At 55.2% G+C, this 23,256-nt stretch overlaps 11 protein-coding genes across 11 annotated transcripts; 7 read left to right on the top strand and 4 right to left on the bottom strand.

Moving 5' to 3' along the window:
- Nucleotides 1-8: 8 nt before the first annotated feature.
- On the top strand, nt 9-1,320 carry V1518DRAFT_438749 (RXT2-like protein; the record flags this gene model as incomplete). The annotated part of the gene is made up of 5 exons (XM_066906376.1): nt 9-40; nt 97-131; nt 224-348; nt 421-574; nt 626-1,320. The coding sequence occupies 5 exons, from the start codon at nt 9-11 to the stop codon at nt 1,318-1,320; spliced, it is 1,041 nt and encodes a 346-aa protein (XP_066758189.1).
- Nucleotides 1,321-1,533: 213 nt separating this feature from the next.
- Nucleotides 1,534-3,993, top strand: V1518DRAFT_420436 (beta-tubulin). The gene is made up of 11 exons (XM_066904994.1): nt 1,534-1,672; nt 1,788-1,823; nt 1,885-1,898; nt 1,960-2,001; nt 2,058-2,112; nt 2,165-2,539; nt 2,597-2,804; nt 2,858-2,943; nt 2,998-3,190; nt 3,241-3,579; nt 3,647-3,993. Exons 1-10 carry the CDS (start codon nt 1,661-1,663, stop codon nt 3,561-3,563), a joined length of 1,344 nt encoding a protein of 447 aa, XP_066758188.1. The 5' UTR covers nt 1,534-1,660; the 3' UTR covers nt 3,564-3,579; nt 3,647-3,993.
- V1518DRAFT_75521 (CAAX protease self-immunity-domain-containing protein) lies at nt 3,895-5,171 on the top strand. The gene is made up of 2 exons (XM_066906668.1): nt 3,895-4,645; nt 4,704-5,171. Exons 1-2 carry the CDS (start codon nt 4,226-4,228, stop codon nt 5,133-5,135), a joined length of 852 nt encoding a protein of 283 aa, XP_066758187.1. The 5' UTR covers nt 3,895-4,225; the 3' UTR covers nt 5,136-5,171.
- Nucleotides 5,147-6,678, bottom strand: V1518DRAFT_420428 (P-loop containing nucleoside triphosphate hydrolase protein). Its single transcript, XM_066904993.1, has 4 exons — nt 6,305-6,678; nt 6,133-6,244; nt 5,342-6,076; nt 5,147-5,289 (listed from the first exon to the last, which is right to left on the bottom strand). The coding sequence occupies exons 1-4, from the start codon at nt 6,463-6,465 to the stop codon at nt 5,191-5,193; spliced, it is 1,107 nt and encodes a 368-aa protein (XP_066758186.1). The 5' UTR covers nt 6,466-6,678; the 3' UTR covers nt 5,147-5,190.
- Nucleotides 6,679-7,598: 920 nt separating this feature from the next.
- V1518DRAFT_438745 (phosphoribosylglycinamide synthetase) lies at nt 7,599-10,096 on the bottom strand (the record flags this gene model as incomplete). The annotated part of the gene is made up of 3 exons (XM_066906375.1): nt 7,599-9,584; nt 9,640-9,749; nt 9,814-10,096. 3 exons carry the CDS (start codon nt 10,094-10,096, stop codon nt 7,599-7,601), a joined length of 2,379 nt encoding a protein of 792 aa, XP_066758185.1.
- A 206-nt stretch (nt 10,097-10,302) lies between these two features.
- On the top strand, nt 10,303-11,613 carry V1518DRAFT_420425 (GHMP kinase). Its single transcript, XM_066904992.1, has one exon. It carries the CDS (start codon nt 10,357-10,359, stop codon nt 11,407-11,409), a length of 1,053 nt encoding a protein of 350 aa, XP_066758184.1. The 5' UTR covers nt 10,303-10,356; the 3' UTR covers nt 11,410-11,613.
- Nucleotides 11,430-14,448, bottom strand: V1518DRAFT_420424 (transmembrane amino acid transporter protein-domain-containing protein). Its single transcript, XM_066904991.1, has one exon. The coding sequence runs from the start codon at nt 14,378-14,380 to the stop codon at nt 11,663-11,665; it is 2,718 nt and encodes a 905-aa protein (XP_066758183.1). The 5' UTR covers nt 14,381-14,448; the 3' UTR covers nt 11,430-11,662.
- A 519-nt stretch (nt 14,449-14,967) lies between these two features.
- Nucleotides 14,968-19,255, top strand: V1518DRAFT_420422 (amino acid permease-domain-containing protein). Its single transcript, XM_066904990.1, has 3 exons — nt 14,968-15,167; nt 15,321-15,414; nt 15,470-19,255. Exons 1-3 carry the CDS (start codon nt 15,030-15,032, stop codon nt 18,949-18,951), a joined length of 3,714 nt encoding a protein of 1,237 aa, XP_066758182.1. The 5' UTR covers nt 14,968-15,029; the 3' UTR covers nt 18,952-19,255.
- Nucleotides 19,162-19,771, bottom strand: V1518DRAFT_420420 (uncharacterized protein). Its single transcript, XM_066904989.1, has one exon. It carries the CDS (start codon nt 19,703-19,705, stop codon nt 19,289-19,291), a length of 417 nt encoding a protein of 138 aa, XP_066758181.1. The 5' UTR covers nt 19,706-19,771; the 3' UTR covers nt 19,162-19,288.
- A 358-nt stretch (nt 19,772-20,129) lies between these two features.
- V1518DRAFT_420418 (uncharacterized protein) lies at nt 20,130-21,844 on the top strand. Its single transcript, XM_066904988.1, has one exon. The coding sequence runs from the start codon at nt 20,371-20,373 to the stop codon at nt 21,766-21,768; it is 1,398 nt and encodes a 465-aa protein (XP_066758180.1). The 5' UTR covers nt 20,130-20,370; the 3' UTR covers nt 21,769-21,844.
- Nucleotides 21,845-23,132, top strand: V1518DRAFT_386320 (NADP-dependent oxidoreductase domain-containing protein). The gene has a single exon (XM_066901702.1). The coding sequence runs from the start codon at nt 22,035-22,037 to the stop codon at nt 22,989-22,991; it is 957 nt and encodes a 318-aa protein (XP_066758179.1). The 5' UTR covers nt 21,845-22,034; the 3' UTR covers nt 22,992-23,132.
- Nucleotides 23,133-23,256: the final 124 nt, after the last annotated feature.

Here is a 23,256-nt window from a genome sequence, read left to right as displayed (position 1 = left end):
CGTCCGGCATGGTTGACCAGCACATTTACGACGAAATCCTGTAAGTGTCTTGTCTGTAGGCATGCTTCATTTCTCGGTGACTAACAGCGTGCGCAGTCAGTTCAAAGCTGCTCTAGGGCGGCGACCAGACGGTATGTAATGGTAATTGGAAGTCCGGCAGCAGAAAGCGGCGCTCCTGACCTACGGACACATGTAGGAGTCTAACAGCTAACAATATGTGAAGCCTCTGACTCTGAAGAGTCTATTGGGGGTGCAGGCTCTAATCGCGGAAGAAAGCTCAAGCGGCGGGCACGCACCGTACACGAGGGACAGCTGAGCGTCCCTTACGGTGACGGCTACCAGCCTGAGGTACGTTACCTTGCCGGGCAGCGTTACTATGATACCTTCTTTCGATATTTGTGTAGCTAACATGTTGTGGAGATCGTGCAATACGCAAACAAGCGCAGGGCCGTAATCAAGCTGAAGAGCCCGCGCCGACACGTGGACAGCAGCGACAACGAGGAGCCTGAGGAAGAGGACGAGGAGTACTCTGCCGACGATGAGGATGATCCATATGCTGCTATTGATTTGGAAGGTTAGTATCGTTGACTTGACTGCCAGAATATCTGCTCTAACTCGGCAATAGCTATTTTGACGCCGATTGGCCACCCCTCCGAGCTCCCGTCTCACCCAGGCATCTCCAAAGTCTACACTCGGACGACGTTGTCCACTTTAGCACGTCGGGCACTGGACTTGATTTGCACAGAACAAAAGCAGGTGTCGCAGATCAACCGATTACTGGCAGCTTTCCTTGGAGACAACCCGTCATACATCCGCGAACACAACCTTCACCTCCCGGAATGGCTCGATAACGGTGGCGAGAACTTTTCTGGTATAGTTGAGTTTGCAAGTGGAACATCAGATGTCTCTATGGGGAAGTCAAATGGATCGAAGGAGAGTGCGGTCGACGAAGACGATAGCGACAAGAAGTCGGTGGCGCATAGTGAGCACACCGGCAACGACCACGATAGTGACACGGACTCAAAATTTCAGGTCACTCGGCGAGTCACCCGCAATCAGACTACAAACGAGCTGGAGCCTTTTTTCACGATTCCTAAGCTGGATATGGACCGAGACTTTGGATTCCCTGCAGACACAGCCCAGGAAACGCGGCAACTCGCACAGATTGCGGCGCAGCGAGGAGAGGAGTTCATTGGGTCATTGTACAAAATTCGCTCTGGACTGCTGCGCGCAGACAGATTTCGTGCCAAGGTGTACAAGTGGTGCCGTGAGGTCGGCGGTGATATCAGCGAAGAGGACGAAGTGGTAAAGAATAGCTAACGAGTTACCGACTTGGCAGCAAAACATATTAGAAACTATCTGCTATAATCTTAACAGAATGAACAGATATGAACGAGGTTGAATGGAGAAGCAGATACAACAAACGCGTCCTGCGGAAAGTAGACTTCTCAGAGGGTTAGGGCTGGTCGCGTCGAAAGTAAACAAACACAAAAACAGCCCCTGCGCTGAACCCGCTCCCTTCTTGCTTTTGCTACCCACTCCGCCTCCAGCACCCCATCCACGCCCAGTGCGCAGCAGCTATCGCTAGACGTGCGATAGTCACTTGGTTTTAGGATATTCCACCTCCGATCTCTGTTAACTGCCACTCGCTTCCACCGTCATGAGAGAAATCGTAAGACGCGTCGTCAGGCACGAGAAAGCTGTTCGAACAGGACCTTCGTCCGAAGTCGGCTGGCTTTCACGCTGTGTTTTCGCTTTTCTGGGATATTTGGCTGATTTGAATTCAGATTCACCTGTCTACTGGCCAGTGTGGCAATCAGATTGTAAGTCGATCCTTTGCGCGGCGGCAGTTCGGTGACGTAGTTCTTGCTAACCATTCCCCAGGGCGCCGCGTTTTGGTAAAGACTTACCATCGACTTTGCTGATTATTGTGGAGCGGCTATTGACACAATCAAAAAGGCAGACGATTAGCGCGGAGCACGGCATTGACCAGTCTGGCGTGTACGTATAAAATTTTAGCTGGCGTGTTGATCACAGGCTCATGGGTGTATGTACAGCTACCAAGGAACCAGCCCATTGCAGCTCGAGCGACTGAACGTCTACTTCAACGAGGTACAGATAACTGCAATTTTCACGCATCGACTTAGTACTAACGTGTTGTCAGGCGAGCGGCGGCAAATATGTTCCCCGCGCCGTCCTCGTCGATCTCGAGCCCGGCACCATGGACGCTGTCCGCAGCGGTCCCTTTGGCAACCTCTTCAGACCCGACAATTTTGTTTTTGGACAGTCCGGTGCCGGAAACAACTGGGCCAAGGGCCATTACACAGAGGGTGCTGAGCTCGTCGATTCGGTTCTCGACGTTGTTCGACGTGAGGCCGAGAACTGCGACTGCTTGCAGGGCTTCCAGATCACCCACTCGCTGGGAGGTGGTACGGGGTCTGGCATGGGCACTCTTCTTATTTCCAAGATCCGTGAGGAGTATCCGGATCGAATGATGGCCACCTTCTCCGTTCTGCCTTCACCGAAAGTGTCAGATACTGTATGTGGAGGCTTATCCCAATATCTGTTGATCTCGAATGCGCTAATCTGGATACAGGTCGTTGAGCCGTACAACGCTACTCTCTCCGTTCACCAGTTGGTCGAGAACTCCGACGAGACTTTCTGCCTAGATAACGAGGCACTTTACGACATCTGCACTCGCACGCTTAAGCTATCTCAGCCTTCGCATGGTGATCTTAACCACCTGGTTTCGGCTGTCATGTCTGGTATCACCACATCGCTCCGTTTCCCCGGAGAACTGAACAGTAAGAGCAAGATCTTTGTGTGCGCTTAGTTTTGTTTACTAACAGAGTAACAGGCGACCTCCGAAAACTTGCAGTTAACATGGTTCCCTTCCCCCGTCTTCACTTCTTCATGGTCGGCTTCGCTCCCCTTACAGCTATGGTATGTCGTTCATACACAGAACGCTGAAGCGGTGCAAAAACTAACAACTTCTAGGGCTCGCACTCGTTTAGATCTCTGTCGGTCCCGGAGCTGACGCAGCAGATGTTCGATGCTAAGAATATGATGGCCGCTGCTGACCCCCGACATGGCCGATACCTCACCGTTGGCACATTCTTCCGAGGCAAGGTTTCTGTTAAAGAGGTTGAGGATCAAATGCGGAATGTCCAGACTAAGAATTCTGCTTATTGTAAGTCATTGTGCCGTCCATAGTATCCGCGCAGGGCTAACATGGGACAGTCGTTGAATGGATCCCCAACAACGTGCAGACCGCCATTTGCTCCATCCCTCCCAAGGGTCTGAAGATGTCGGCCACCTTCGTTGGCAACTCAACGTCGATCCAGGAGCTGTTCAAGCGCATCGGCGATCAGTTCGCTACGATGTTCCGTCGCAAAGCTTTCGTACATTGGTACACCGGCGAGGGTATGGACGAGATGGAGTTCACCGAGGCCGAGTCAAACATGAACGATCTGGTCAGCGAATACCAGCAGTACCAGGAGGCCACGGTTTCCGACGAGGAGATCGAGTACGAGGATGAGCTTCCCGTCGAGGACGAGATGTAAAGCACTCGCTCTTGCAGTAAGTATATTGGTTGTTTAATCTCTGGCTTTATTTGTGTGTTGTGTATTTATCCGGCCTCGTTTAGTATCAACAGATAACGGCTTTTTTGTTGGTGCGCGTGTTGTGTCATTGTACTCTCTACGTCTACGTCGCGGGAAGCTGTTCAGAGGGGCTGGCGGTCGTATATCAGAGCAAGAGAGAGAGTCTAGTGACGGTTTGTCTTTTGTGTTGTTTTTATGTTTCTATTTTATATACCTAAACGCAAAATGTACTTTATTTAGTAGTAGTTGTTTGATCAATGTTCTCTGCAAAGAGGATCGTTCTGGTACAAAGATCGGTCTCTTGGTTCAGCAGACAATACGACATGACCAGTAGAGTATGCCAGCGCAGCTGTTGCGTAAATGCTAAATGAACACGTTGAGAGCTGACAGGACGAGAAAGATCTGTCGAAGTCGCGATTTCACATTTTTAAACCCAAACACTGAGAACAATCTTAGGCGCATCAACAATACTTCGTCGCCATATCCACCACGCACGTTTGGACGTCCTAAGGCCGCGCGCACTGCGACTCAAATGGATAGCTAGCCACACGACTGAGCGTCTGACTTTGACTACCAGACCCAATTGACCGCCGACGCGTAACTGCTGTTCGCGACACCTGAATATGGTCTCCTCCACCCAGGCCTTCCTGGTATGCACGGGGCTAACGATCGCCTACGTCGGTGTGCTTTACATTCACCCAAACAGTCGTCCAAGCCCGATGCTCTCGCGCAACGACGACATCGTAATCAAGACGCGTGTGACGGCGATCCTGCTGAGCTCGCTCGTGAGTGCGCTTGTGTCGGCGTGGGTGATCAATGGGATAAGGGTGACGTTCAACCCGCTCGAGGTGTTCGTGCTACTTGGATTTTTCCCGCTGCCATCGCTGTACGAGTTGCTCGTGCCGAGTGTCGTACTTACGGGGATCTTATTCATTGGGCCGTTGTGGGAGAAGGTGTGGTATTCCGGACGCGGGTGGAGGGAGTTGTTGTATGAGACCGGGGAGGGATTGGCGTCGTGGATCGGGATTCGGAATTACATCATTGTAAGTGCACACACATGTATTCACAATCTAAGGCCATTTGACTGACGAGAATGTGCAGGGTCCGTTGACCGAGGAGCTAGTCTTCCGCGTGTGCATCATCTCCATCGAGCTGGCCTCGCGCATGTCCCCAACGAAAGCAATGTTCATATCACCTCTCTACTTTGCAACCGCACACATCCACCACGCATACGAAGTGTACGTGAGCAATCCGGAATATCTATACGCCGCCATCGGATCCAGCATAGTGCAGTTCACGATCACCACTGTCTTTGGCTGGTACGCGGCGTACATCTTCCTGCGCACGGGTACACTCTGGCAGCCTTTTATTGTCCACGCATTTTGCAATAGCATGGGTGTGCCTAAACTTGGCTTGCGACTTGATGGCCCGGTTGTGTACACGTACGTCTATCATGGGCTATTGGTGCTTGGACTGGTGCTGTTTATCGTGTGCTTGAAGCCATTGTCATGGACGGAGGGTGCTATGATTTGAGTTTTTAGATGTAAGGTAGTAGGAAGACTCTCGCTGGCTGGCGAACAGCAAATGGCTATTTGATATTCTGTTTACAAAGCCTGGCTATGCATCCTGATAACTGAAGTAACGTTCCAACACCGTCTAGAATCTTCATATGCGTAAATCCAATCTCCTTCAACCTGAGTTAGTTTTATATAGAACTGATGTTCAATAAACAAACACACCTTAATGTACTCGAGCCTCTCCGGCTCGGAAAGACCGTCAACGGTCTTAACCACTCGAAACATCGTCGAGATAATATCCACGGCGCTGTATCCCTTCAGCCACAAGCGCACCCTCAGGATCTGCAGGGCCTCGTCGATATTTCCGGTCTGACACCCCTTGATCAAATCCACGACGTCCTTGGGATGCGGAATGTCCACGATCTTCCAGACGTTATCGTCGCTCACGAACCCAAATCCAGCGACCGTGCTCTGCAGGTTATTAATTGCCTGCCGCATATCCCCCTCCGCAGAGAAAATCAGAGCCTGCAAGCCTGCGTCGTTGTAGGCGACGTGCTCGGCGTCCACGATCTCCTTGAGCCGCTGCAGCACCTGCACATCCGACAGCCGTGCATACCGGAGAATTGCGCAGCGAGACTGCAGCGGCTCGATAATCTTATTGGATTGGTTGCACGCGAACGCGAAGCGAGTTGTGGGTGCGTAGAGTTCCATGGTGCGGCGGAGCGCTTGTTGCGCTTGCGCGGTCATACTGTCGGCCTCGTCAAGAATGACGATCTTGTGCCGGTTCGGCGGGAGCGAGACGTGTTTCTGCGCAAAGGTTTTAATGCGGTTGCGCACGACGTCTACGCCGCGCTCGTCTGAGGCGTTGAGTTCGAGTACGCCTTCGCGGTAGTTCTCGCCGAGCAGTTGACGTGCGAGGCAGAGTATCGAGGTGGTTTTCCCGATTCCAGGCATGCCCTTGACAATTAGTATTAGCCCTGACGTCGCCTGAACAACAAGGGATGATATCTCACAGATATAATGAGATGTGGCATGTTCCCATCCTTCGCAATCATCTTTAACCGCTCAATTGTCTCCGAGTTGCCCACAATATCGTTCAAATACACAGGCCGATACTTCTCCACCCTAATACGCACACATTATTTAGTCCATACTTCTCCGCAAATAAGATCAGAAGTGCCATACCATGGAAGCTCGATAGTTCCGCTTGCTCTGCTTGTGCTGCTCCTCCCTGCCGCCATCGCTGCGCCGTCTGTGGCTTCAAATGGCCGCTTGAGCGGGTTGCTTGATGAACCGGCTTCTACTGAAGTCATGCTGTGTGATTGTTGGGATGATGCGAGAGTCATGGAGAGAATGCAAGGTGGAGTTGTGGAAGCGGGACCGTGACGCGACGTTGACGCGTGCGCACAGCGGCCTTTCCAGTGATACCCTGAACGCGCTCACATTTCACGTGACACACGCGTCGCGTTGTAGACGAAACACCAGATCCGAACGAACGTTCTTTCGAGCGATAAACGCTGTAGTGAAACCGCCACCGGATCAGACGGATGCGGGCGGTGAGCACAATTTAGAGAGTTGAGCGATGTGCGCTGCGAGCTTTGAGTTACAGATGTTCAAGGCATTCTACAATCTAAGAAGTTGAGGGACAAGACAATTGATACATTTTTAAAATCTGAATGACTTCAATATTCCCTACAAAGCCGTAGAGGCTTGATTTCGTTCATGCGCATCGGATATGGCCGTTCATACTTCATTCCACTTACTTCTCAAGAACGACGAGGGACGCTTCATCTTGAAACGTTCCATCTGTGCGTCGGTGGAGGCAGGAGAAGGGAGAACTGAGGTACCCCCAGCGCACGTCACAGTGACGATGATGTCACATATCGGATCATAGGTCGGATTGTCTCAAGAGTGCGAGGGGAGGAAGAGAAGCCGGTCCAAGTGTCCGTGGTATTAAGTAATGCCGGCCGCTTCCCGATCCTACGTCGAGTGGACGTACCCAAAGTGGGATCGCCGGTCCTGGCGACCGGAAGTCAAGTGCGCGAGCATGTGGAGATCACTGATCCATTGCACTAGTGATGCATGTTAGTAGAGACGCCACCAATACGCGCAGTTGTTGTAATGGTGGTTGGCAAAGAGGCCGACTAGCGTGCGGGTGAAGGGCAGAGAAGAGTAGAATGTGGGAAGTGCTGAGACTCGTGAATTTATAGTTAAGACGCGTGATCTGGCTCGGGCTGCGCGTTGTTGACCGGGCGCCAAAGTCGCATAGAGTGACACTTTACCCATCTCCCGCCACTCCGCCCGCAATAGTCACCGACCGGATCCATAGACGCTTGAGGTGATAGTTAGTCATATGCCATGATATTTTCTAAGTTACCCCAGTTCTCCGACCATTAAAAACAACAGCTTTTTTCAAAATTCAACATCAGTGTCTGATTTGCCGCATAGGAGTACATGTCGCATTTGCAAGCGAGGTACGCTAATACATCTCGTCCGCATATTCCACTATGCACCGTGCATTGCCCTCCACTGTGTCCTCGAGCCTTCCAATAATGTACACTTTCTCGCCATTATCGACGAGTATCTCTGTAACTTTCTCCACATCTTCTGCCTTGATCGCTAGCACCATACCGATGCCCATGTTGAGTGTCTTGAGGATATCCGACTTGGGCACGTTGCCGGCACGACCCAGCCACTTGAACACGGGCAGGATCTCCCACGAGCGGCAGTCGATCCGGCCGGCGAGGTGCTTTGGTAGCATCCGTGGCAGGTTCTCGAGCAGCCCACCGCCGGTGATGTGCGACATGCCAAGGATAAGGTCGGCGGCGATCGCAGGAAGCAACGACTTGACGTATATCCGGGTGGGGATGAGAAGAGAGCTTGCGACGGTTTCGCTAGTGCTCCAAGGCGCCTTGGAGGAGTAGCTCAGGCCGGCGTGCTCGATGATGTTGCGGACCAGGGAGAAACCGTTGGAATGCACGCCGTTGGAGCCAAGACCGAGCAGGATGTCACCGGCGGCCATTTCGTCCTGTTTGGGAAGGGTATGCCCACGCTCGACAGCACCAATTGCCGTACCACCAGCATCATACTCATCGATATTATAAATACCGGGCATCTCCGCGGTCTCGCCACCAACAAGTGCGCATCCAGAGACAATACATCCGTCAGCGACCCCACTCACGAACGCGACAGCGGTTTCGACATCGAGCTTGCTGCACGCAAAGTAGTCCAAGAACATAAGCGGCTGCGCACCCTGAACGACGAGATCATTGACGTTCATGGCGACGAGATCAATGCCGACTGTGTTGTGAATACCTGTAGCCTGCGCGATCTTGACCTTCGTGCCGATACCATCAGTGGCGGCGACGACGAGTGGGTCCTTAAAGCCAGCGGCCTTAAGGTCGAAAAGACCGCCAAAGCCGCCTAGTTCAGCGTTAGAGCCGCTTCGGGCGGTAGTTTTGACCTTCGCCTTAATTCGCTCGACCAGGGTGTTGCCGTTGTCAACCGACACGCCGGAATCGGCGTAGGTAAAAACTTTGTCTTTCTTCGAGTTGATATCCCGGAATGCACGGTATGCGATATCGTTCCGGTGGTGCATATCCTTCATGTGGATCTTGCTGATGCCGACGTATGCCTTTCTCACCGCCTCTTCCAGAGTGTCCGCGACAGCGGAGGCTGCGATAACTCGGCCACCAGACGACAGCAATTTGCCCTCAGACGACAGCTTGGTACCAGCGTGGAAAACAAAGATATCCTTGTCCTCAATCGGGTCGACCGTAATCTCAACGTTCTTCTTGTACGAGCCGGGGTAGCCGCCAGCGGCACCGACGACGGTGACGCCGAACTTGCCGTTCGTCTTGATCGAGATAGCGTCAAGACGGTGCTCGCAGCACGCAAGCATGATTTCTGCCAAATCTGAGTTGGACGAGAGCAATGGTAGAATTGACTGAGTCTCTGGGTCACCGAAGCGAACATTGTACTCAAGCAACTTGGGACCGGTTGTGGTGAGCATGATGCCGATGAAGAGCAGACCGACGAAGGGAAAGCCGTCTTTCCGCATGCCAGCAATCGTAGGCTGAAGGATGGTTTTCCGAATCTCGTCGATGACGGCGTCAGTTGCGATAGGGGCAGGCGCGTAGGTGCCCATGCCTCCGGTGTTTGGGCCTTCGTCGCCGTCGTAGATCCGCTTATGGTCCTGCGCGGGAGGCAGATCGAACACGGTGTAGCCATCACTGAAGGCAAGAATACTCAGCTCGTCGCCGTCGAGCTTCTCCTCAATAACGACCTCGTCGCCAGCGGAGCCGAAGGCGCGGTCTTGCATTATTTCCTTGATAGCCTGGTACGCCTCAGCCTTGGTGGTGGGGATGAGGACACCCTTGCCAGCGGCGAGGCCGGAGGCTTTGATCACGACGTCATGGTTAATAGAGTCGATGTACGCGGCAGCGTCCTCGTAGGAAGTGAAGTTCTGCAGCAGCGGTTAGCAGCGCACAGGCCTGGCATGAGAGTCGGAGTGAACTGACCTCATACGCGGCAGTCGGGATGTTGTGCTTCTTCATAAAGTCCTTGGAGAAGGTCTTTGAGCCCTCCATGCGTGCAGCCGCCTCAGACGGACCGAAACAATTGATACCGACTATTACTACTGTTAGCGTCTTCCTCCTCGAGCTCCTCCCAACCTCCATGCGAAAGGCGCTCACCTTTGCGGAACTTGGTCTCAATGCCGTCGACGAGCGGCTGCTCTGGTCCAGGTACAACGAGGTTAACGGCCTTCTCGAGTGCGAAGTTGACGAGCGCGTCAAAGTCTGCAGAGTCGATGTTCACGTTCTCGACGTGGGGGAGGCCAACCGCGGTGCCGCCGTTGCCCGGGGCGACCCAGATGTGCTGGACGAGCGGCGACTGCGCAAGCTTCCAGGCCAAAGCATGCTCGCGGCCGCCATTGCCGACGAGAAGGATGCGAAGAGAGGCGGTGGTAGAAGGCATGGCGGGAGCGGTGATGAGGGTGTTGACGGGTGCCGTGGGAGAAGAGGTAGTCGCGAACAGCGCACAAATATTTTCTGTAGTAGCAAGGTGGACCCGAAGATCCTCCCAACGAGGCCGATGGTCTGCCTTTAGGCCGACCCGCAAATATCCGGGTCAGGCCTCAAAATTTCAATTGACGACCAAACCCACCTTCACCAAACACCCCAAGCCATATATCCTTCTATAACCCCCATCTCCGCCACGGCTTCGATCCACCCAGCATGGCGCGCTCATTCACTATCAGGGTGCCGTGCTCCTCCGCCAACATTGGCCCCGGCTTCGATGTCGTTGGCCTCGCGCTCTCCATCTTCCTCGAGCTCCACGTCCGCGTTGACGACACCGCGCCGGCCGTCCCCCAGAACTGCGCAATCTCGTACGAGGGCGAGGGCGCAGAGGCGCTGCCACGTGAAGCGGACTCTAACCTGATCACCCGCACCGCGCTGTATGTGCTCAAGTGCCACGACGTGCGGATGTTCCCCGCGACCACCTTCGTGCACATGGTGAACCCCATTCCGCTCGGTCGCGGTCTCGGCTCGTCTGGCGCCGCGGTGGTGGCCGGCGTGATGCTGGGCAATGCGGTCGGCCAACTTGGTCTTACGAAGCAGCGGATGATGGACTACTGTCTCATGATTGAGCGCCATCCCGACAACGTTACCGCCGCGATGATGGGTGGCTTTGTGGGCTCGTACCTCCGCGAACTCAGCCCCGTCGACACGGAGCGGAAAGAGATTCCGCTCTCTGAGGTCCTTCCCGAGCCCGCCGGCGGTATTGACACCGGCCTGCAGCCGCCAAAACCACCGTACAACATTGGCCACCACATCAAGTTCGGCTGGGCGCATGAGATCAAGGCCATCGCCATCATTCCCGACTTTGAGCTCTCCACTGCAAGCTCACGAAAAGTGCTCCCGTCGTCTTACTCCACCAAGGACGTCATCTTTAACCTCCAGCGGCTCGCTGTCCTCACTACGGCGCTTACCCGCTCTCCACCCGACCCAGACCTCATATACCAGGCAATGCAGGACCGTGTCCACCAGCCCTACCGGAAAACGCTCATCCCGGGCCTCACCGAGATCCTCGCATCCGTCACCCCGACATCCCACCCTGGCCTGCTCGGCATCTGCCTCTCTGGCGCCGGTCCCACCATCCTCGCCCTCGCCACCCACAACTTCGACGCCATCGCTTCTGAGATCCTCTCTCGCTTCAGCAAGGAGAACGTGCGATGTTCTTGGAAAGTACTTGAGCCTGCCAACGGCGGCGCTGAATGCATCGAATAGACACTTGTAGTATATTGGACTGATTTTGGTGAAGCATGTATTATAGTAAAGCAAACAACCTATAGAACAACAAAGTGTCACAAAGCCGCATACCTTCTGACAGAAAATGCAATTTTAGCTACTAAACGGAACAGCACACGAATGCAAAAGCTATACAACAATCAATCACATTACACCTAGAATCAAGAACCAAATAAGCACAACCAACCAATTGAAGATATAAATGAGTTAATAAAAGCCAACAACTCTAAAATCATGCACAATATCTAAAGAAATCATTATCCGGCGTGCTCGTTGCCCAGCTCTCGACTGTGTTCACGGTCGTGTACACCATCGACAGCAGTCCAAACACACAAATGAACGCATCCATGCACTTTGTAAACGTGCTACGTGCGCACGCGCGGTAGTGAAGCAGAGGCGGGTACACATACGTGAGCGGAATGCACGCGAACGAGCCGATCAGCGCCACGAACTTGTCCAAATCGTCCGCTCCTCCCCACGCGACAAACGCAGACACCAACACGATGAATATCCGGAACGCGTTCTTGCTCCACTTGGCGCGCATGTCGTGCTTGCCGGATTTTGTGAACCACGCATTCTCCATGATGCGGATCGCCGGGAACAGCTGCAGCGGCGTACTCAACAGGATCGCCATCGCGTAGATGAACTGCACCGAGTTTACGAGGCGGTTGTCCTGTGGCATGTTCAGGATGACAACGGTCTCCACGTTCGAACCGTACGCGGCGTACGACAGGATGCCCATGGCGATGTATACCAATGTAATGATGATCATAACAAGACCAATCGCAGAGTAAAACTGCGCTGGCTTTCTCATGGACTCGTGGATCGGGATAACAAGACCGATACCTTCGAATGTGAAAATCGCGGTGCCAATAAACAGCGTCCAGTCTTTGCTGTTGAACGCCGCAATGTCCGATACGCCGTGCTCGATCAGCACCTTACCGTCCCAGAAATACACGTAGGCGAGTCCCAGCAGAATGAAAAAGTCCGCAATCAACGCGGGGATCGACAACTTTGAGATGTTGCGCACCATTGACAGCGGAATAAAGATGATCACCTGCATGAAGATAAGGTAACGCACAGGAATAAACACCTGGCAGTTCGTGATCGCGAGAATAAATGCCTGCAAGTTCTCCGACGTGAACACTGTGTACGCTGCCGCAAAGCCAATCTGCGAAAGCACAATCGAGGCGAGGATCAGGATACGCATCTTCTTGCCATAGAGAATTTCGCCCATATCGCCAAAGCTGCCCTGCACAACCATGCGGGAATCAATGAGCAAGACAAAGCAGTAGTACGTCAGCACGGCTACGAAAAACAGAATTGCCGACGAAAAGAGCATGCCGCCGTTGTAGTAAGCCTTTGGCAAGAACAACACACCGGTGCCAACAAAGCCCTTAAGCAGCAGTAGCACTGCCTTGGTCGCGGATGTGTCTTGAGCGACGGCACCTGGACGCTTTCCGGCTGCAGGTAGCCGCTTACCATGCAGCAGCTCAGTCTCTTCGTCCAGACTACGCACAGACGAGCTATCCGAGTCGAGATCGGAGATATCTGTCGTCGAAGCGCGGCTGATCTGGCGCCGTAGCCGCTGATGCAGACCAGACGCCGTCGTGGTCGTCGTTCGGATCGTGGCAGTCTCTGTGAAATCAGAAAACTCAGACGCATTGTCGTCCTCGTCTTCGAGCTCTTCACCGGCAAAGTGACCATAAACGCTCAAAAACTCGAGAAAATTCCGCGTTAGAAACGCGCGGGGTCGCGACAGTGGCTGTTGACCGCCCATCTCAATAGCGTTATCGTTGACGTTACCGCTTGTTGAGGATGATGAGGAAGTGCCTGAACCACTGGCGCCATACATACCCGTCGTCGCGCGGGATTTTGATAGCAGATAATTTCGTCGGAAACCGCCTGGAACATGGATATTATGCATGTTGAGGGTATCATCCTCCGGCTCCGGTCTCGGGAGCGCCGTGAACGACCTCGAGCGGCCCCGTCGCGCAAGTAGATTCTCCGATGACGAGTCGTGGTCTCGCTGCCAATTGTACAGTTCTCGTGTGATATCACCGCCCTGCAGAGAGAGGGAATAAAAATTCGGATCAACCTCCACTCCGGACGCAGAAACAGACTGCTGCGGCGATTTGCTGCCTGTGCTTTGTATGCTTGGCGAAGGGCTGCGGCCCGCGCCGGCAGAAGTCGGACGCTTAGGGAGGGAGCTGGAGAGGTTGCTGGACGGGGTAGATGAGCGGGGAGTGACGAGATGGCGACCCACTGCTTTTACAAACTCGTGATCGTACTCGTGTGGACTAGCGGAGACTGCAACAGCACCGGTGGAGGATGATGGCCCAGGAAGAAAATTTTGGAGCGAAGTGACAGAGGCGACCGGGGACGGAGAGGCGTTGGGGTTGAACATAACAGCGGTGGAGGAGAGCGGGACGGAGCCGAACTGGTGGTGCATCTGCACACCTCCACGGCTAACGGGGATCGGATTGCAAGAGGGGAGTGCCTGGGACTCGGGGGCCTGGGGCACGCCGACGGGGATGCCGTTGGAGTTTGCAGAGCCGCCGAGACGGGCTGAGGGAAAAGCGGCGGCGGGACGGGGGGACCCGCGCGAGCCGTCAAGAGCGGATTGGGCGGTTGCCATTGATGCGCCGGAGGTCGTGGAAGATGAGAGCGAGGAGGAGCTCAGTCGCCGCTTGGGGACATCGGCTGTTGGTGGTGGCATCAGAGGAGGTGAGGCGATAAGGACGAGCGCGCGAGAGTATAGGGGCGAGGCGTCACGAGCCGCTTCTGAAGAAGAGGGTATGAGGCAGAGGAAGTTGCCCAAATGAGCAGACGCGGCGACAGAAGAGACAGGCAGTGAACTCGGTTCGGGATTGTGGCGGTGGGAGGCGGTGGTGGAGGCAAGTGTGCGGTGGATGTCGTGAGGCGAAAGAACGCACAGTGGAGTGAGCATGTCAGCACGCGAGGCTGGGTTTGCGGCATAACTGCGCTATGTCATTGCATCTGAGACCGTAACTCTTGCAGTCCGCAGCGATTGCGCAAGCACGTGCACGTTTGGTGCTGTGGCTGATACACTACGCGATTAGGAAATGGCAGCTTTATGCAAGATTGAGAATAATTGATCTGGAAGATCTTTTCTTGCGACAGCCGGTGTTTTCGGTAGAACGGAGAAGCATGAGAAGCTTGACAATATCACTCGCGCAGACGAGACTCGGCAGCGACGCGTCTGATCGCGCACCGCTGCGCTTATGTGTCTGCGATCTCACACACTATATCCGTTTTATAGGAGGATCCCATCAGCTCCAGATCATTCTGAATATTGCGGTAGAAAGGCCTCGCGCGCGGTGATGAAGCCAGCGAGGCAACATTCAGCGTCGCGGTGCGATAAGCCTGGACAATGTTGGTGACAAGTATCGGACACGCCATTCAACCCCAAAGTGTATAATTCGGTGTATGCAGCCCCAAGATAATCCGGGTAAGCCGATGTAGCAGACGAAGGTTTAGCGATATCCGCGCCAACCTCTCTTGTTCTCGCTCCGTCCACACTCCGCACTCGTCTACGCCTCTCACCTTCCTCCTCGCCCTCCCCCAACCCCTCCGCCATGGCGCCGCCTTCCCTGTGGTCCCGCATGACCACGGCTTTCTTCTCCAGGCGGCAGGCTGCCGTCGCGGTGCACAACTACGCGAGTCTTGACGAGAAGAAGTCCGAAGGAGTGGCCAAAATGGGCACATTTTCTGGAGTGCGTTAATCCTTGTGTTTGATTGGCGAGTGCGATTTTACTGAGAACTATTGTTTGTGGTTGTGTCGTATTTTGTGATATTGTGGATGGTGCTGGAATTGCCTGCATTGGCGGCATGTGCTATGATCATCGCTGACAGTGTTTGCATTATAGGTATTCGTGCCGACCACACTCAACGTGCTCTCCATTCTCATGTTCCTGCGATTCGGTTTCATTCTTGGCCAAGTCGGCATCATCGCCATGCTCGGTATGCGCCTCCGCCCCTGCATCACGCTTCTGCCGCTCCCCTGCTAACTCCTCAGGCATCCTCGGCATCTCCTACCTCATCGACCTCCTCACTGTGCTATCCATCTCCGCCATCTCCACCAACGGCACTGTCAAGGGTGGCGGCGCGTACTACATGATCTCGCGTTCGTTGGGTCCCGAGTTTGGCGGCAGCATTGGTATCGTGTTCTACATCGGACAGGTGCTCAACGCCGGCTTGAACGTTGTAGGTTTCATTGAGCCTATTCTCTCCAACTTCGGCAACGAATATGGCATCACGGCGAGGATTTTGCCCGAAGGACGGTGGTTTGAGTTCCTGTACGCGACGGTGCTGTTACTGCTATGTACAGGTGCATGCATGCTCGGTTCCTCTGCATTTACAAAGGCGGGATACGTACTCTTCGTCGTGCTTGTGCTTTCCACGCTTTCCGTGCCGCTGTCGGCCTTCTTCGTCAAGGAGCACTACATCCCGGAGTTCGACACTGTGTACTCCGGCCTGTCCCTCGCCACGCTGCAGAATAATACACTCCCCCACTTCACAGCCGGCGCGGCTGGTAGTGAGATGACGGGGCGCGAAAACTTCCAGGACATTTTCGGCATTTTTTTTCCAGCGACTGCAGGTATTTTCGCCGGTGCGAGTATGTCTGGTGACTTGAAGACACCCAGTAAGAGTATCCCTAAGGGCACGCTCTATGGTTTGCTTATGACCTTCTTCTTTTACGCCATTGTGATTATCGCCATGGCCGCTTCGATTCCGCGCCAGTTGCTGTACACTGATGTCCAGGTTTTGCAGACTGTTAACCTCTCCAAGTATGTTATTCTGCTCGGCGAGATGTCGACTGCGCTGTTCTCCTCTATCGTTGGTATTCTCGGCGCTGCCAAGGTTTTGCAAGCCATTGCGCGAGATGATATTCTGCCTCAGCTGAGGATTTTTAAACAAGGTACGAAACTGGGTGACGAGCCTATCTACGCCGTCATCATCACCTACGCGTTGTGTCAGATCACGATTCTGCTACCGATCAACCAGATTGCAAGTTTCGTGACGATGGCGTTTTTGATGACCTTCATCGTTACCAACGTCGCGTGTTTCTTGCTCAAGATCAGTTCCGCGCCGAATTTCCGGCCGTCGTTTCATTTTTTCAATTCGATCACAGCGCTAGCTGGTGGCTTATTTTGTATTGCAACGATGTTTGTCGTCGACGGTATTTACGCCAGTATCATCATTGGCGTTTTGATCGGGCTGTTTATTATCATTCATTATGTGACACCACCAAAAGCATGGGGAGATGTCTCGCAGTCGCTTATTTACCATCAGGTGCGGAAGTACTTGTTACGTCTGCGTCAGGACCATGTCAAGTTCTGGCGTCCGCAGGTGCTGCTGTTTGTGCATGACCCGCGCACGTCGTGGAACTTAATTCAGTTCTGCCACTCTCTGAAGAAAGGCGCGCTCTACATTTTGGCGCATGTCGTCGTGATGGACGATTTCCAGGAAGGTCTGGCGGAGATGAACAAGACGCACAGCGCGTGGCTGAAGTTGCGCGACATCAGCAAGCTTAAGGCGTTCGTGCAGATGGCTGTTGACCCGAACTTTGTGTGGGGGGCGCGAAATCTAATAATTCAGGCTGGTCTCGGTGGAATGAAGCCCAATATTGCGGTGCTCGGATTCTTCGACGTGCCGAGCTACAAAGCCAAGGTCGCGAGCGAGCAACAACTGACGCCACAGTCGACCAAGGCGGAGGCCGCGCCGAACAAGGTGTTGCAGTACTCGTTCAAGCGACAGGCGGGTCTGGAGTCGTTGCCGACAGATAACATCAAGACGGGTCCGAGCATGAGTGTGACGCAGTATGTGAACATTATCGAGGATATCCTGGCGATGCAGATCAACGTGGCGCTTGCGCGCGGGTTTACGAATCTGGAGTTGCCGTTCTCGTGGACGCCGCCAGAGGAGCGCAGTAAAAAGTACATTGACCTGTGGCCGATCCAGATGTCGGCATACCTGCTTGAGCCGAACGGCGAGAGCAGCGTGCTGAGCACAAATTTCGATACATACACGCTGATTCTGCAGCTGGGCGCCATTCTGCATACCGTTCCCGCGTGGAAGAAGTCGTACAAGACGCGCGTCCTCGTGTTTGTCGAGTATGAGCAAGACGTGGAGGAAGAGCGCGGACGCGTGCAGACGTTACTTGAGAACCTACGTATTGAGGCCGAGGTGTGCGCCTATTGTCTTTCGGACGGCACTGTCCCTGCGTACGAGACGATTATCCACGGACGTGCGGACACTACCGGCAAGGTTACTTCTGTGCTCGGCAACGAGCCGTGGTGGGTTGAGTTGCAGGAGGCGCGGGTGCTGCTCGAGCGTGCTGATTTGGTGGAGCAAGGTAAACCTATTCCAATGAGCTATTTGAACGGCGAGATTTCGGTATTGCCATCAGCGATTCGGGAGACTATTGCGGCGTCGGCGTCGATGACGAATATCTCGTCTATGGGTACTGCCACTACTGGCGCGGAGGTGCCGGAGTTAAAGAAGTATCTGCGCAAGAGACGGCAGACGATGACGCAGGCGCAGCAGCTTGGAATGTCGTTCAGCATGCAGACGAGCAGATTGGCAAATGAACAGGTTGAGTACGCTATTGGGGATGATGACGACGATGAAGATGACGATGACGACGAGTTGTTGATTATGGGCGCTTCTGGCGAGGATGTTGGATATTCGACGGAGGATACGGGTGTGGGTAGCAGCAGTTCGACGAAGGACGCGTTGTCGCCTCAGGTGACGGCGCAGTCAAAGGCGGAGTCGTCGTCGTCGCAATCGTCAGGCTCCACGCTGTACAAAACCAGTGAAGCCGCACCGCCGGTTGACGTCGAGCGCGACGCTGCGGATTCATCGTCGTCAACAACGAATGTGGAGACCGCGCAGCGATATGTGCTGTCGCACCAGTCGACTCTTGCAAGCTCAATCTACAGCGCACAGCGCACGCGGAGATCGATGCCGAATTTCAGTGGACAAACGATGCCGCACGCGGAGGTGCTGGCGGAAGAGGTGGACGGTGATAAGACGATTCGGTTCCAATCGCAACGTAACCGGCGGACTGTCAGCGGGAGCGGCGCGGATGTGGTGCCGCAGGTTCCTTCGACGTCGTCGTTCTCGTCGCAGCACAGATCGGAGCCGAGTTCCGCGTCGACGCTGGTGGATAACCATCCGCTTGCGCCGTCGATTACGCAGAGCTCGAAGCTTTCGCGGGCGACGTCGTTCATGACTACACCATACCACGACGACCGCTCGCTTTCATTCAACGATCTCCCCGCGCGTGCACAGCACTTAATTCTCAACGATCTGATGTCCGCGAAATCCCGTGAAGCGGCTGTGTTATTTGCGACGCTGCCCGCGCCGATGGCAAATACTTACAAATCTGAAGAGGACTCGATCGAGTACCTTGAGGAGTTGGATCTGTGGTGCAGGGATTTCCCGCCCACGCTGCTCGTGCACAGTCAGAGCGTCACGGTGACGATGGCGTTGTAGGCATTTTGCTCGCGATACGAAGTTTTTGCTTTCTCTTTTCTGCCTTAGCATTTTTCATGACAAAACTTAGGGGATGTTTCTCTTTCTGTACACGATATCATTTTGGTGTTGCTTTGCATCTTCGGGGTGGGTTTCAGGTGGCATTATTTCATCAGCAGCCTACATATACGACGAGGGAGGAGGGGTTAGAAGGGAGGGTCTGCACTATGAGTACTAGATTGTTTATGAATGTAAAGACTGGCATATTATAGATCATTATGGACATGACAGCTAGTCAGACAAAGGAACTCCAAGAGAATGGGGATTATGATACAAGTAGATGGCGCGAGAACGGCGGCTATAGGTTCTTTAGGTAGTCGCGTATAAGCCGTGCCGGGCCTGCAATATCCCATGTGCTGACATTCTGCGCGGTAGTGTCACCGTGCGAGAAGACAAACCACACAACGGAACCAACGCACGCGGCGAGCACTGCGAGCTTCATGGCGAGCGCGACGACGCCGTAAGCCATGCGCGCGGCCTGATTGAGTACAAGCAGGGACAGCCATAAGATCACGAGAAGAAGTGCGACGGAGAGCAGATCCGGATCGGAGGTGAGCAGTGACTTGAGCGGCGGCGCGGCCACACGGTGGATGTGTGCGAGGAGCACGCGGATGTGGAGTGTCAGTGTGTGGATGTAGGATGCGGCGATGGAGGTGTATGTGAGGATGTCATTCATAAGGGAGGAGAGCGGTGGCGGAGGTGTTGATGTAGGCATTGTGCGTGCGATTGGATGTACTGCCTGCGTACTGTGTTGCTGTAGGTAGTCGTGTCATTCTCCAGGCGTCGTGAGGCACTGGGAGTATCGTAGCGTGTGAGCCGTGCGTGATCCGTGATCCGCCGTGACGTGCGCGTGCGGCGTGCGCGGCTGCGCTTAATTAATTTTGCGCGCCTAACCTTCCGTGCCGCGTTCCCATATTCTTCTTGACCACTCCCTCTCCGTGCTGCCTCACCTTCGTGTGCAGCCATGCGCGGCATGTGCAAACGCAGAGCTGCGCACACGCGCTTTCCGCTGCCACACGTACACTGAGATAAAACACCTTCCGCCGCGGTGGCGGCGGCACGTGCGGCAGAAGCGAAGCCAGCCGGACGTGCGGCGCAAGAAGAACGCGTCACCGAACTGCGTCCAACGTCATCGGCCGCGTCCTCGTCGTTGGCGCCGGCCGCGACGACGGCCCACTTCTGCGCTCCCTCATATACGCTGCACCAGGCCTTTACACAAGGTGCTTATTTGCCAAGTATCGCGCTGTTCTTGGTCTCCGTATCGTGCGACTGTGCTTCATACTCGTCCCCGCTCCCTCGCTACGCCTACGCCGCACGCCCGGCGCTGCACATACAAGACCAATCTCTCGGCCCCTGTGTAGACTGCGACACAGAGTCAACATGGTCTGCCTTGCTGCTACAGCAGCTTCACTACTCGGCCTCATGGCGGCCGCCCACGCGGCACCCACAGCTTCTGCACCCGGCGCATCAACACAGTGCCAGTGGACCCTTGCCGTTAGCATCGCCGAACGATATTCGGCCCTTGGCCTCAATTCAGACGTACTGCTGCCCCCCGACGAGTACGCGCAGCTATGCTACACAGCCGAGCTGCGGGCCGACTTCTGCGCACGGCAGAGACACGGCGACAACACATTCGTGGACGCGAAGACGAACCTGCGACTCGGCGACATCACCGGCCCCACGTGCCGGAATTCGCTCACATACCAGCTGGCGGCAGTGAAGAACGAAGAAGAAGAGAACGACAGCTTCACGCGGACGGTGCTGTCGGTGTGGATCAGCTACGGCCTGGCTAAGGCTGAGGGCCGCGCATTCTTCCTCGACGACACGGACTGGGCGTATGGCAAGTGGACAGACTACTTCGATCCCGTGCCGGACGAGCAGTGCGTGCGGCCGCCGCTGGATGTGGTGCACCCGTGTCCGCACGCAGCGGCGCACCTGGTGATATCGAGCGCGACGCAGCATTGGGCGCTGCGAGACACGTTCGACGACGCGAACACGAGGCCGGAGCGAAGCGAGTTTGACGCGGTGGAAGACGACACAGCGGCGCAGGTGCGACGGCTGAACACGATCAAGATGGCGCGGACGGGGCACGACGCGCTCTGGCGGCTGCGGCCGGGCATTGCGCAGCGCGGGCCGGAGAGGGCGCAGCGGGCGGTGAGCAGTATCCCACCCACGCAGGTGCGTCTCGCGAGCACCCAGGCGGAGACGGCGAGGGCTGCCGAAAGCGGCAGCGCGTGCGTGGGAGTGCACTTTGGCGGGCCGCGTAACGAAGCCGCCCCGCGCCAGCCCCGCACGGCCGACTCATACAGCCGATGGGCGCGCTACCACCGCGCACTCCGCGACATTCACATCCGCAACAGACTCGAGGCCCTTCGCGCGCCAGCGCCAGCGACGGAGGCGAAGCTCGCAGTGCGTCTCACGACGGACAACACCGATCTCGTGCTGTCGCTGTACTCCGTCGTCAACCGGCCGGTGCTGAGGTCGAGCGTCGGGGCCACGAGCGAGGAGCCGTTCGGGGGAGATGGTGAGGCGGACGAGGACGAGGACGAGGACGAGGACGAGGAGCAGGTCCTGCAGTACGCCCGCGCGCAGCGTCGCGAGGTCGCGCTGGCGGCGATCCGCGACGTGCTCGCGATGGACGAGTGCCGGTATGTCGCGTGCGACACGCGGACGGCCACGTGCCTGGCGCTAATGGTGATGCGCGTGGGGGCGGCGGAAAAGCAGTGGGCAAACGTGGAGCCGGCGGTGCAGTGGACGGGATCATCGTGGGCGTTGTAGTTGCGGTGCTGTATCCGGGGGTGTAGACGCAATGGAATCTTACGTACAGTGTGCCTTTTCCGGCGGGTTCGCGATGCGGCTACTGCATAAGTCCGACTTCACGACGCGGACCGCACTACTCCACACTTCCCCGCTTTGTCTTCCCCGTGTGCAGCAAGGTGTGCCGCTCTAGAACCTCGTCAATCATATATAACCCGCTGCCTCGCCCACTTGACTGTCTAGCATCCATCTCCACACTGTCTGCTCCATTCCGCCGCGTATCCACCATGGCTGCTACCACGTTCATCACCAAGAAGTACAAGCTCAACAACGGTCTCGAGATCCCCGCTGTTGGCCTCGGCACCTGGCAGGGTGCCTACGGTACGGAGGCCGAGGACGAGCTCCGCGAGTCCATCATCTTCGCCCTCAAGAGCGGCTATCGCCATATCGACTCCGCCGCCGCCTACGGCGTTGAGACGGTTGTCGGCGAGGCGGTCCGTCAGAGCGGCATCCCGCGCGAGGAGATCTTCATCGTTACCAAGCTCTGGTCCGACTACCACGACCGCGCTGAGGAGGCGTTCCTCGGATCGCTCGAGCGTCTCGGCCTCGACTATATCGATCTCTACCTCATGCACTGGCCCGCCTCCCTCACGCACGACGGCAAGCCCACGGACTCCCCCACCCCGGCGGAGACCTGGCTCAACATGGAGGCCGTCATGAAGAAGTACCCCACCAAGCTCCGCTCCATTGGCGTCTCCAACTTCTCCAAGAAGACCATTGACCCCCTCCTCGAGACCGCCACCATTGTGCCTGTCGTCAACCAGGTCGAGGTCCACCCTATGCTCCCCCAGACCGAGCTTATCGAGTACTTCGGCTCGAAGGGCATCCACGTCACTGCGTACTCGCCCCTCGGCCAGCCCAACACCCCGTTCTTCACCGACCCCACCATGACCGCCATCGCCGCCAAGTACGGGCTCACACCCGCTCAGATCATTCTCGCATGGGAACTCCAGAAGGGCATCTCCATCATCCCTAAGAGCGCTAACAGGGAACGCATCATCGCAAACATCACTCTTCCTACCCTTGCTCCGGAGGATGTCAAGACTGTGGACGACTACCATCTCGGCCCGATGTGCCACCGTCGTCTCTGCTACATCAACCACGGCCCGCCTACCGGCCACGACGTCCAGTTTGGTTGGACCTACGAGATGCTCGGCTGGGACCATTTCGAGGTGCCCTATTAGGCCACTCCCTTCATATGTCGTGTGCATGTTTTAGGAAGCAGTGCAGTCAATTGGAAATTACAGCTATACACTTCTATATGCTTCTCCATGTTCAGAAAATCAAGTCCTAAGAAGTAAAAGGAAAAGTAAAAATACAACTGAAAAGAATTGACTACGCATTTTAAGTGAAGAGCAAAATCCTTAGAAATAAAAATGCTTGATAGGGGAGTCGAACCCCTGTCACATCCTTGGGAAGGATATATGATACCGCTACACTAATCAAGCA

Source organism: Limtongia smithiae (assembly GCF_038497785.1).
Source record: "Limtongia smithiae strain NRRL Y-17922 unplaced genomic scaffold V1518scaffold_10, whole genome shotgun sequence".
Lineage (NCBI taxonomy): Eukaryota > Fungi > Ascomycota > Lipomycetes > Lipomycetales > Lipomycetaceae > Limtongia > Limtongia smithiae.
This window is presented reverse-complemented; position numbering and strand designations above follow the sequence as displayed.